The 13,292-nt window shown below is 38.7% G+C and overlaps 1 protein-coding gene across 3 annotated transcripts in view; it reads right to left on the reverse strand.

Annotated features, from left to right (window-relative positions):
* Window positions 1-13,292, reverse strand: part of AKT3 (AKT serine/threonine kinase 3) — a 158,108-nt gene that overhangs the window by 10,616 nt on the left and 134,200 nt on the right. For all 3 annotated transcript variants that reach the window (XM_068676356.1, XM_068676354.1, XM_068676357.1), the window contains exons 11-13: window positions 12,824-13,038; window positions 10,067-10,154; window positions 490-592 (exon numbers count right to left, since the gene is read on the reverse strand). In XM_068676356.1, coding sequence (XP_068532457.1) covers window positions 490-592; window positions 10,067-10,154; window positions 12,824-13,038 — 406 coding nt within the window. The remainder of the gene's footprint in view (window positions 1-489; window positions 593-10,066; window positions 10,155-12,823; window positions 13,039-13,292) is intronic.

A 13,292-nucleotide genomic window follows, 5' to 3' on the forward strand; every position in this document is an offset into this window, starting at 1 on the left:
GTGGGGAAGGGATTGTTTTTTTTCTGGAGGGTGGGCAAGCAGGGAGATGAGGCTGGGGATTGGTGGAGTCTATGAAGTACTTTAAAATATGTGTGTCTCACTAAACTTAAACAACCCACTGAAATCAATAGCAGTCTCCAAGGAGGGTCTATATTCCAATTTACTTTGCTGAACTGGGACCTTTACTGACACTCAGCAAACATTTGAAGCTGGTGTTTTCCCTAAGGAAAGAACTACAGAACTGTGACCTATGTTAAATAATAGTAATAATATAACAAACAAACAAAAGCATGTCTAACATCTAATATTTCAAGCTTTGTAATTATTCCTTCTTCAGATGAAGACTGTTTTTGAGAATTTATTTACACACTTTCATGTGAAGATTTTTGCTAGTAAGCTTTTCCATTCAAACAAAAGAACTTTCATACATAGTGCTTTATTATAAAGCGATTATTTTTAAGTTATGCTTATGTATAATTTTTGACTTACATTTTTCAGGCGGCGTTATTGTAATAGTCTGAGCTGTAAATTCTTCATCAAAATACCTGGTGTCTGTCTCAGATGTCACTTGAGGTTTAAAAGGAGGTACAAGCTGAAAGGGACCAAGAAACAAAACACAATTACTATACCTAAAGCCAACCAAATTACTACCAAGAAAGGAATTAAAGTTTTGATTTAAAGTTGCTGTTTTTTTTCTCTACACCCTAGGTCAAACAAGGAGTTGCAAGAGGGTCCAACAAGAGACAGATGGGTCTCTAACTCCTAGTAAGAGATACATGTCATTAGAATCAATCCCAAAAATACTAGTTCAGAATCTAGCTAATAGCAAGATAAGGCTGAATTCAAAGTATCACTTTCACATAACTTGCAGATTAATTGAGCTGCATAATTACCTAGAAACTCTTTGGGCCGTTTCAATTACCTACATAGCTGTCGGGCAAAGGCACCTCCAGGTACTTGCCAGACCTGCGTGGCACGAACAGCTGAGGCAAAAGGGACAGCACAGAGGGTACAGTAAGCACACTGCATTCCATTTTTCAGCAGTAAGGCTGAGAACTTACCTTTAAAATAAATCATGTAAATGTGAAAATAAATTTTATGTTTGAAAAAGGTCAGTTCATGCTTAAGTAAGGTTCCTGAACCCAACATTTCTGGATCTGATCCTGTCCCCTACTTCCACAACACAGTGCAGTGCTTCCCAGCAGCAGGTAACTGGTATTTGCTCACTGCTTACAGGCAGCGCTCCCTCACATCAGCCTCACCTTAAACCTTCTCCTCTAAAAGAACATCCTACAGGCCACAGGTATTAACTGGAATGCACATTGACTATGGGATTTCATGCTGTATTGTGCCAGTCCAAAACTACGCAGCAGGTTAATATATATAATATTGTAATGCAGTTCATGGAAGGGAAGCATTTTGGTCTGTAACTTGGAGCCCTTTGGTGTAATCCACTCACATATGACTTAAAATGCAAACCCTGAAGACAGCATATCCATTTCCCTTTCTACATAAGGGCTTAAGTTATGGCTCACTGATGTTATCAGACCTTGTGTGTGTTTTTCGCTAGTTTCATGTTATTTCTGTCAAGTCCAGAACACCAACACTGAGCAAGTAAATTGTTAATTTTACCCCACATAGGAAGCAAAGCTGCTGTTAACCTCCTCCTCCCACCAGGCTCAATGCACTAGACTCATTTCATGACAGAAATGATGTACTTTAAGAAGCTGTCTTTTGATAATCCCTTTTTATGGTAGTATGAGTCTTCATTATTTTACTATGTTCAATGCATATTTTAAAGACTTTTTTACACAGCTAGCCTGTCCTATCAGGGCCATATTGTGCAACTATGTAGTGCTATAAAACCAGCCAAGGAAAGACCTCGTTAAAGAAAGAATTGATCTCTATCCAGAAAATTATGTAATGAAAAAGACAAGACAGGCAATGTAAGATCATAATATATAGCAATGCATGGATTTGCAACTGAAGAGGAAAAAAGTAATGCATCAGCTGGCAGGTTCTTCCTTAAAAAATTTCTGGCTAATTACTGATTTACTCTTCTATTTTTTTTCCTCTCTTTTTTGTCCACTGAGATCAACAGGCTTTGCTATGACGTTAGTAAGGGAAGCACAGTACTCAGGACTCTTCAGGAACAAGTGACTACAACAACAATTTCAGTCAGGCTTTACAAGCACCACTAACACAAATGTCACCAGCAACAAGCACATTCTGTAACAGGAGGGGGTTTGGTCCTCCAGTGCCACACTCGGTAGCCAGACTTTCAACTGTTTAATAGGAAACTCTTTACCAACGCCATTCAGTAAGTCAGCGGCTATGCCACAAGTCTGGGGAAGTGAAACAAGAAAACAAACAGAACTCCAGTCTATAACCAGAAGGGAGGAACCTGATGCAGATTTATGTCACTGGTGCTACGGGATTCAGTCATCTTACAGAAGTACCTTTCATACTTGAGACATGAAAAGCAGTAGGGGGCTTCAGTGGCTGTAAACACAAACCCTGCAGCCACATGGCTGGTATTTACACAGGCTGTACCTTCACGTACACCAACACTGACAGCCTAGGGGAAAGAGAAAATGGCAGCTGAGAGCAAGAGGCACAAACACAACACAAGAGAGAGCAAGAGGAAGGTATTTTCACTCTTCCCACATGCTCTGCTTCCTTCTCAGCATCACCTTCCCAGCTGAGAGGATACCCAGAGACAGGGTTCATTCCCCTCGACCTGCTCTACGCCCTCACACCAGAACAGCCAAGCCTAAAGTCTCAGAGTCACGCTGCAGGGGCCTGTTCTGCCCTCACATACACACCTTCCCCTCCAGAGATAAATTCCCTCTCTGACCTCCACATAATTGCTGGGATACCTTTAACACAGACTCCCCAATTTAAAGAGAGAGCCCCTAAAATAATTTACCAGTTGCTGCACAATTCCTGTCAAGAAAAAAGGAACTGGCATGCAGTGCTTGCGTATCACCTCCAGAAGAAAATGGGACAAATGGGATAAAGTGCTTTCCTTACATCCTTCCACATAAAGCAGGAGCAGGGAGCACCGTACGAATGATGTGCACAAATGCACACAGAAGGACACTATACCTCCACAATACAGTCAGGAGATTAGAGGCAGAACCATTCATGTGAGACAGATTTTGTAAGCCATGTCACCAACATGCCAGGCCATGCTACAGAAATTTGGCAATTATCTTTCTGGAGGGATGCCACCTTTGTTCATTAATTGTCAGATTTTATTTAAAAGCAGAAAGTAAAACTCTCCCAAAATTTCAGCTGTAATGAAACTGTTAGAAAGACAAATAAGATGCAACTGCTGCAGAGATAACCACTTACACTGACACAGGGCCTGAATAATAACATAGAAATTTCTCCATACAGCCCAAAAGCTTTAAGCTCAGACGCTCAATGACAAAGAACAATGCCCACAACACTGAGTACATCTCTGATGATCACAACATGAAAATGTCTCTCTATACCCAGTGACATTTTGTGCTGTGATGCCACAAGGACATGGCATCTAGCCGCTCTCACCACAGCTTCTCCCCACTTCTGACCCAAGAAGTCAGAAAGACCAAAAGGAGAATGTGAGCACTGCGAGGCACACAGGGTAATGGGTGGCCAAAAGCAACAATACCAGCTTCAGTAAACTCTGCCTTGTCAGTCTGTGCAAGGCTTGTGGTGCTCAGTCCTGGTCCTGGCTGCCTATCTTCACCCTGTGACAATTTGCCCTCTGGTAGCAGCCTGGTCAATTTCCGGAGGAGGACACTTGACCAAACAGGAGAGTTATACATGTTCAGCACTCAGCAGTTGCCTCTAAGGACCAGAAGTACAGACCGTGTGTGTTCATGTCTTACACACACACACACACAGATGTATATGTACATACATACACATGCGTACAAATAAAGAACTGAAAAACTAAATTCAGCACTGAGTTATAAGAGTTGATGTTTAAGACAAATCCTATTTCGCACCTGTCGGTCTGAATGTGCCCCAGCCATTTCCAAGGTTTGATACTAGAAATGACAGCAGAAGCAGTATCAAATTCTCAGTATTTTTACTACTTCCAGGGAGTGGCATTCCCACCTGGCATCCATCAAGAGCAGCATGTGAGGACCACCACTGTTTTTCCACAATTCAGGACCTGGGAAACTTGACACCCATCTCTTGGGGGAACAAAAGGGGTAGATACAGTACCTGACTACTGCATTCACTGGGATGAACAGACAGACTGTGCTACACCTTCAGCTTTTTCACTCTGAGTAAACAACTTTGCAAATACTTCAGTATGAGAGAAAATAGGTAACTTTATTAGCTCAAAGATTATCAGACAGGATCAGTTTGTCTTGGATTGCACGGGAAGTGGCTGAAGCTACGTCAGTGACTGTGATGGACCTGGCCTGTCAAATGAAAATTGCAGTGTGATCTTCCTTCTCCTTCTAATTTAAAAGGAATTTTCCTTCCAAAGACTCAAAATTAACACAATCATAAAAATCCCATCCAGCAACAGCCTACAGCTGAATAATACTCTGAGATGAGTGTAAAAGGCATGTGAGGTGCAGCTATACACCACCCCCACTGAATTACCCAAGGTATTTAAATAAACTAAGTAATTATTTTATAACCACAAAACTCACAAACACACTAATTCTTTAAGTATCATATAAATATTAAAAAGTAAGCACTGCTGTCCTGTTTCAGTTTTTAATCATGAGGAATAACTGTTTGACTTTTATGTATGGTTCAACTTGAATATGACATTGTGAGCTGTCCAATTAAAAAAAAAAAATCACTGTTGCATCCCAACATGTTTTCCTCTTTACTAATGAATTACAATGTATGAGATGAATTCTGCTTTTCTCACAGCTTATGTATTTTGAAAATGTATTATAAAAATAACTACAAAACAGATATTTTAATAATGCCTTGTATTGTCATCATATGCTGTATTTCAACAGTTGCCATCTAGTTTATTATTCAGGTCTGACATATGTCAAAAATTGTGTCAAATGTTACAGTTCTTTCTGGCTATGAAAGTTAATTATGTATTGGTAGTTAAGTGCTCATAATCTGATGTCCAGGAATCAAACTTCCTTCTCTGTTAACCTTCCCTGGAGAGCTATGTTACCAAAACTGCAAAACTGTTATTCTCAAGAATCAAGCAGAGGAGATGGATTAGACTAATGAGAATGGCAGAACACGTGCATTATACGGCAAGAAGAGAATGGGGTCGCGTCACTGCAACACACCTTTGTGTTTCATCACAGGCAGGCTTGGCTTTAAGTGCTGAAAACATGTCACAATTCTCAGACTTCCCAACTCAAAGAAATATGTATTTGCATTAACAGACTGGATAATTTACTAAATGACATTCCAAGTAAACAGCCTATTTTCACATAAACTGAAATTCATTATATAAATGAATATAACAACCAAATACCACAATAAAGAACCTTAAAAGGACACTAGCAAAGCCTGTCTCAAAATCTGACATTTTTTCTGATGCATATCTGTCAATGTGTTTCCTCATTTATATCTTCTAAGCTCCCTTCAAAGCAAATAGCTTGTGATCCTAAAAATCATGCAGAGATACTAACAACACAAAACCTTTAGCTCAGTTTTCAACAATAGGCTGTCAACAACACTTTAAATAAAAATATGTAAGTTCTTTAAAGTACTGGTTTTCCTTTCCTAATGATACCCTGTGTCCTTTTTCTGACGCTAGCTCAGTTACCAAAGGAAACAGGAGCTGATGAGCACTCTGTCAGTCTGTACGTCCTTCCCTAATAAATTGGGGAAATGGTTGGGCAAATTCACCACGATGGAGCAAAGACAAAGACCACAAAATTACTGAGTTGAGCTCACTGAAGAGAAGAGCCATCCCCAGCTGCATCCCACCCCCAAACTGGTTTCCACTGAGGGCAAGACAGTGACCGGAGCTGAGCATCACGCTGCTCAGCAAGTACTGCCGTGGGGACTGGCTCCTCTGCCCCATGCGGGTGGCCAAGCCAAAGGACAGCAGGGAACCAGGAATAGCCTACAAGCCCTGGTAGGAAACCAACCATACGTGCTGTGGGGTTGGAGGTGGTCTCAGACAGCCTGGAGGAGGCAGATCTGGGGTTTTAGTGCAGGGGGACACACCACATCATCGGGGGGGTTGCCCACAGTTGAACCCAGTTTTTCCAGCAGCTGATAAGGCAGAGGGAAGTCACAAGCCTTAGGGCTACAGCAGCAATGGCTTGTTTAAGGATCAGACACCCTTATGTTATACTCTCCTCTTTGTAAATTCAAGCAGCTGGGCAAAGGGGTGGTAATCAATCACTAGCTGTGCACGTACAGTTTATAGTATCACTGGAAACACAATGAAAAGATCAGACTGGTTAGCAGCTTTCTGATCTTTTTACTACTTTGCATGGCAACAACACAAAAGCAAGCAACAAGGGTCATTTCTACAGGCTTTATTACACAGCGGGTAATTGTGCCAAAATAGTACGACTCAAACAGCAACTGCCTAGAACCAGATGTTGGCATTTTCGTATTTCCCTCCTGCCCCTTCCCTTAAAATCTGATACACGAAAGCACTTAAATACGTATTCAGCATTGTAGTTATGTCGCAGATTTTGCCAGACCTGAACCCTGAGCTTTAATCAGGGGATTTCATCATCTGTTGTGGTTGTGCCTTAAGTAAAGCAAAAGCCGTCACAGCTGGAGGATAAGGAACAGCTTTGTGCAGCTGTCCGACCTCATGCTGCTGTAAGAGAGGTGCCTTTGGCAGCACTGCTCCATCAGTCCTCAGCGAGGTTGGGCACCTCAGCTGCAACCACTGCTGCCACTTGCCCCTCCTCCCCTCCCAGTACTAACAAAGAAATTTGCTCCAGAAATAACCAGAGACACTAGCAGAAATCAGATGATATATGCAACTCAGCCCAAATTCCTGCACAGCTTCCTCCTTTTTTCATCCAGATTACATGCAGAAGGAAACCCAGAATTCGCTAAAAGGTCTGGATCTCCTCTAACATGAGGCTACCCGAGTGCTTCAAGCTGCATGCCTGAAGACATACCCAAATTCCTACCTTTAAATTAATGCCTATGTGTTTTTTGTTCAGTGAAAGATCCTAGACAGAACATCTGACAATTTTAGAATATTTTTGCAACCCAAATAAAAATACTCTAAAACTATTCTTAAATGAGTAACAGAGAAATGTCAAAAAGCTTCCTGATTCTAGCTAAAAATAAAACAAATAATTTATTTAGAAGTGTACGGGCTTTTGAAGTCTTCAGAGTTTGCCAAACTATTCAATTTCTCATACTCATGCACAGAGATGAAAACTCATCAGGGTTGAGCTGATCACAGGAAGAACCTGGCACAGATTGCTCTCTTTCATATGCCCTCATGATTTTTCTGCCAAAAATAAACACATCTGATCGCAAATGCTAAGTACTATACATTTTTCATTTAAAGGCAACGACCTTCTCTGCTCCAGTGTACCATGCAACATTTTATTATCATTGTGAAGTACCAAATTAGTTGAATTAGTTAGCAGTATCAGAGAGCTAATAATTCTGTTTGACCATTTGGATCCATTTGACCTGACAGAGCTGCTGTTTGTTGCATGAAACACTCCAAGTTTACAGACAGAGAATTCTGTCTCTAATCACACCAGTAAAGAGACACCCTCGTAAGTACAGTGATGTCCTTAATCTTGAGTAAAAATGATAAAATCAGTGGCACAACGGCACAGCATGCACATGCACAAAACTATTCCCCAGAAACTACTTGAAATCCACATGATTTTTTGGTTTCCATTACTCTGAATGTGAACTTCAGTTCTTTCGTTACTAACAGAAACACATGCCTGAAATGCAGCCAGAAAATTACAGTTTCATGGTGCATAAACCTCAAACAAGAATACTGTGAAATACTTTTACTATGCAAATAATTATATCAACTATAAATTTAATCAAGTGACCCTACTACTAATAATAAACAGCAACAGAGAAACAAGCATAAAGGATAAAGCTATTTGAAAATCAAATGTGTTTGATGCATACTCCTGAGTTATTTTAGAAATCGTATCACACACCAAAATCTCAGAAATATTCACATAAGCATTGTAATAAAAATGCTCAGTTAAAGTTCATTAAGCTTATTATTATGCTTGAAGTTTACATTTCCGAGCACAGTCTTCCACTCTGCATACTTCAGAACTGGTAGGACAGTGCATGCACAGGAGGAATGACTGGACACCTCAACCAACCAGACAAATGGCTTCATAATAGCAATAAAATTATTTTTGAATTAAACAGAAAAATGTACTGTCAGAAGTAATTTTAATGAGCTATTTTACCCATAAAGAACACATTGCATGCCAATACTGCACAAAAATAATTCCTGTGGTCCTTGAAGTTAACTGAGGAAATCCAATTCATTTTTTACTAGCAAATTTAGTTTCTCAAAGCAGCAGTGGACAGAGTAAACAAAGAGTGACTGCAATTTCTCCAGTTATAACACTCCAATAAGCCATATCCACCTCCACGAGCATAAAGGCACACATAATACCTACGTTTATGTAGAAGCAAAATACCTCCATTTATTTTAATAGCTCAGAATAAGATCATGACTGTAAAGCACTTGCCATGTTGATTTGGAAAGATTCGAAGCACATGCTTGTAAGTTAAGAGTATATATATTTTCTTAACTGAATTTGATGTTGAACACAGTGTAGAATTGAGAACTCAGTTTCTAATGCAAAACAATTACGAAATCTTTCTCAACAGAGGAAGAGTAATGTAACAGCTTTTTCTTTCTCATTCAATCATGGCACGTGTCAATCCAACCAATTCCAGGTCCTCAACTTCCATTTTCAGATTTTATCCTCAAATATTTCTCTACAATGTCCTTACACAACCAACCAGTAGCCTAATCAATATACTTGTCCTGATTATTTATTTGCAAGGTTCTTGAAACATCATGATACTGCCAGGGAAAAATCACACTCGTATCAAGTAACTTCAGAGAGTACCATATTTTGTATCATAATATAAGGTTCGCATTTCAATTCTGGTATTTGTCAGAGAAATACCACACCAACAACCACACATTTTTAAAATCCCAGTTCAACAACAACTGAAAAAACAGTTTGTAGCATTGACATTGGAGCATAAACATATTCTGCTCATTCGTATGTCTTCCATTTTCCTTTTTTTTGAACAAAGCAAAAGAGGAGAAAAATTTTAAAATTACGCAGCTCAACTGGCAGATTAACAATATATAACAGTTGGAAAAAAAAAGCACAGAAAAAAGACTTCATCAAAATAGAAAGGTTTTATAGCAACAAGAAACTTCTTACACAAGTACTGAGATAAAATCAGCTTATGTATATAAAAACAACTTAAGTCAAACTGAGTTTCACTACTTAGTAAGATAAATTCATTTTCTAAAATCATTCCCTAAGTGTTGATCATTACGGGAACAGGACTGCGTTTAGACAAAACTGTTCAAATCCAATTCCCAGTACTCTCTTTCTCCACAAGCTGTTTTGGCTCAGAAGTATAATGTTGTTTTAATTTTCCTATATACTTCTCTAAAAATTAGTTTGAAAAAAATATCTACTTAAACATAAATAATCAGAAAGTAGATTTTTGCTTTCAATCTCCCCATTATAAAATTTCAAAAAAATCAATTTTTCAATTAAAGGCAGAAATAAAATTCAGGATTTTTTATTTTTTTTTAACATTCATACACCTACTTTTCTCTTGAACAACCAGGAATAAAAAAAGTAAAGGAAAAAAATGGACATTAACATAACAAAAGAAAAGTCTTTGCTGAGTTTAGTTTGGTTTGCAAAATTTATTTTTGGTCTAGTGGCAAATTGAAAAATGGAAGATTAAGTAAGTTCACCTAGTTCAGAATAATTATTTGCATGTATTAACATGAAAAGTTGCAAAGAAAAACGTGGTTCCAAAGAGCAACAGTTCTATGACTTATCAGTTGAAACAATCTAACAGAAGCCAGATTATTCAATGTCATATAAAAACATACCTTTTTATCATATACATCTTGCCAGTTTACTCCAGCAAAGAAACTATGACGCATGATTTCTTTTGCATCATCTGGGCCTCCACCAAGTCTAAAGAGAGAATTTAAAAAATCATATTAAACAATCATTACTCTTAAAAGGAAATTAAATTACTTTAATTTTCAGAAAAATGACAACTTCTGAATATGCAGGAACAACTCTGACCTATTTAATATGAAATTCTCACTTGTTTAATATGAATTCAGGTGATATCAAGATAAAAAGCAGTAACAAAATTGTCCAAACCATGTTCTGTTCTATTTGATTATTCCAACTATGGTGTTCATTACTGTCCACAATCAGTTTTTAATAAACCACTCATTTAAAAGACATAATTAACTTTAGATTTCTTGAAAGACCAACTGAAGTTCTGGCACTATTAAAAACCATAACCAACCTAACAGCACTGACACAAAATTTTGCCAGGGAGGTGCCAAGCACTGAATCAGTAATGATTCACACATCATTTTTATACAGTGTTCGCTGCTGTTGCATCTGGGTGCTGTAACAATTAACCAATTACCATAAAATAGTCTCAATCTGAGTCAATTAGTATAAATTAATAAATTGTAGGCCTGCTGAGAAGGTTATTTAAAGGCCATTGTAAATAACCACACTATTCACTGTGGCCCATAGCTTGCCAAAGCCAGACTCTGGCAAATCATCTTAGGAAGTGAATTCCACCTACTTTGAGTGAACTTGCACGGGGTGATTTGAGCTCATGTAAGCAGTCACTGCTGCCAAAAGAGGAGGGTCCCACACCTGCCCATACCTCTCCCCTCTCACTTCCAACTACAGCATCGTTTTGATCACAATACTCACTGGAGTCCGAGAGCTGAGTCAGCTCGCTAATGTGGAAAAAAACAAACCCTACAACAAGAAAACAAGAACGAACTGGCTTTTGTTGTTGCTTCAGCAAATCAAATTTGACTCAAAAACATTCAGTGAGATCCCTTAAGCTGTTGTTGGTGGAGATAGAGCCACACATCCAGGGGAAGGAACCTCTGCTCCCTTTCAACAGCTGTTGGACTTCAGGACTGCTCAACTTTCATCTAACTTCTTCCCAAGTCCAGCTATCCTATGGTCTAACTGAAAGAAGTTGCAACATGAAAAAAAATAAAATAATAGTAATCTTAAGTGAACAAACTGCCCATAATTGTTAAATACTAACAAGGAGAATTACACAGGCAGTTTGTGTTTCATTGAAATGAATTGCTAAAGATATAAAGAAAGTTTTTAAAGCAACCTTTTAAGATAAATTCCTCTCTAACGTATTTATTGCAAGGAGCAATAATTTGCAAAATTACAGAAGCATTCTGGACAACTACCTTAGTCCTATAGTGCCTGGGTATGAAGTTATTCTCATTTCCATGCAGTATTTTTCTTTGTTTCTCAGCTATCCATTTCAAAATTTGCTACATCTCCACTAAGCATCCAAGTCTGCAGTCTCCAGACTTCTCTCAGTATCTTCCCATCCAGCTGCTCAGAGAAAAGCTGTGCTGCAGTTAACCTTTGTGCTCCTACCCTATTTATCAGTAGCTAGCACCGGAACTTGGATATGAATAAGCTTGTAAATATAAGTCTGTAATAAACACTACTGTCTGCAAAGATTAATTACAGGGAAGTATCTAAAATTCTAAAGGTTAATATGTTTGATGGCTCAAATTGTTTGGAGGTTAAAATGCATTAGGAATTACTACAGAGACAAATTTTTACTTTACTTTCCATGTATTTATTTGGCTGGTCACAATTTGCTTTTAGTACATGGAGTAAATTTAGTTAAAACAGATATTGATGGGCAGCAATGGAAAGGCTGAATGCTTGTACTGTCCTGGCTGCTACACCAAGCTCAGTGCAGCTGAGTCCCTCAGAGGGACATGGTGACAGGTCCTGCCCTGAGTGCCAGCAAGCACAAGCCTGCTACAAAAAACTTGAGTACAAACTGAGGATGAAGGAGGACTAGAGAAGTGAGAAGGACACAGAAGAATGCCTGCAGCCTAAGGGACCAAGAAGACCAGGAAGACTGGGAAAAAGAGACAAATCTCACTGATTTACAGAGACAGAGATTTGTTTTGGAACTAGAGGGACTGGACACTGCTGGCCCAGTGCAGGAGGCACTGGAAAATAGATCACCTAGACTACAATCTTTCAGGTAAAAGCCCACAACAAAGAGGTGTAGGCAGCAGCTGGGTGATGCTTGCTTCCAAACAACTTACATCTCACACATAAGATGTATTATCTAACAAGTTTATAGTTTACATGATCTAATACGTCTTCTTTTTACGTGCTTTAATAAAACTTAGCTGTGGCAGCTTTTACATGTCTTCAGGCATGATCACTTCCAAGAAAAAGTGGTTTATTCCCATTAAGCATTATAGCCAACTCAGGGCTAATTCATATTCTGAAAATCAATCTAGAGCACTCCCTTTGTTCCAGTACAAAATCTAAACCTGAAAAGATCTGACTTTGTTGTGAAGGATTAAAAAAGTATTCTCTTCCACATCCCTTTTCTCTTTTTGCTTGTTAAACTCACTGTTGTATATTATTGCTGCATTGAAAAAGTGGAACTCTGAGGCTGTGTGGAACTCTGTCTGGCTGTGTATGGCCCTTTCCTATGACTGAAAGATCCTTCAGTCAGGAAGACCAGGCACCACTGGCCTACATTACCCATTATAATCAGAGTATTTACTATCACTGTATACCTAAGTAATTTTACTTACCGCTTATTTGGATCTTTTATCAGTAGGCCTGAAAGTAATGATTTTGCATCTGCAGATAAAGTTCGAGGAAATTTTATGTCTTCCATTAGTATCAGTTCAAATAGTTTCTCATGATCTTGGTTGTAGAACGGTAATCTTCCGCACATCATTTCATACATGACAACACCTAATCCCCACCAGTCCACTGCGCGACCATAGTCATTATCTTCCAACACCTACAACAGAAATCAAAGCCAACTGTAATACACGTGTAATACACGCACTACTTCAGGCATGATCATTTCAGTCTATTCAATGCATCTCTATATGAATGTGTTTTCTTCTATACCATGCAACAAGGTTCATTATGTTCCATGAAGTAGTCCAAAAGTAGCTGAAAAAAAAAAAGTAAAAAAAAAAAAAGTAGCTGAACTGTACTAGTGCATAGAAGTACGGCAACATTTATACAATATTATGTTTAGCACGATAC

This window comes from Anas acuta, chromosome 3 (genome assembly GCF_963932015.1).
Source record: "Anas acuta chromosome 3, bAnaAcu1.1, whole genome shotgun sequence".
In the NCBI taxonomy this organism is placed as follows: Eukaryota; Metazoa; Chordata; class Aves; order Anseriformes; family Anatidae; genus Anas; species Anas acuta.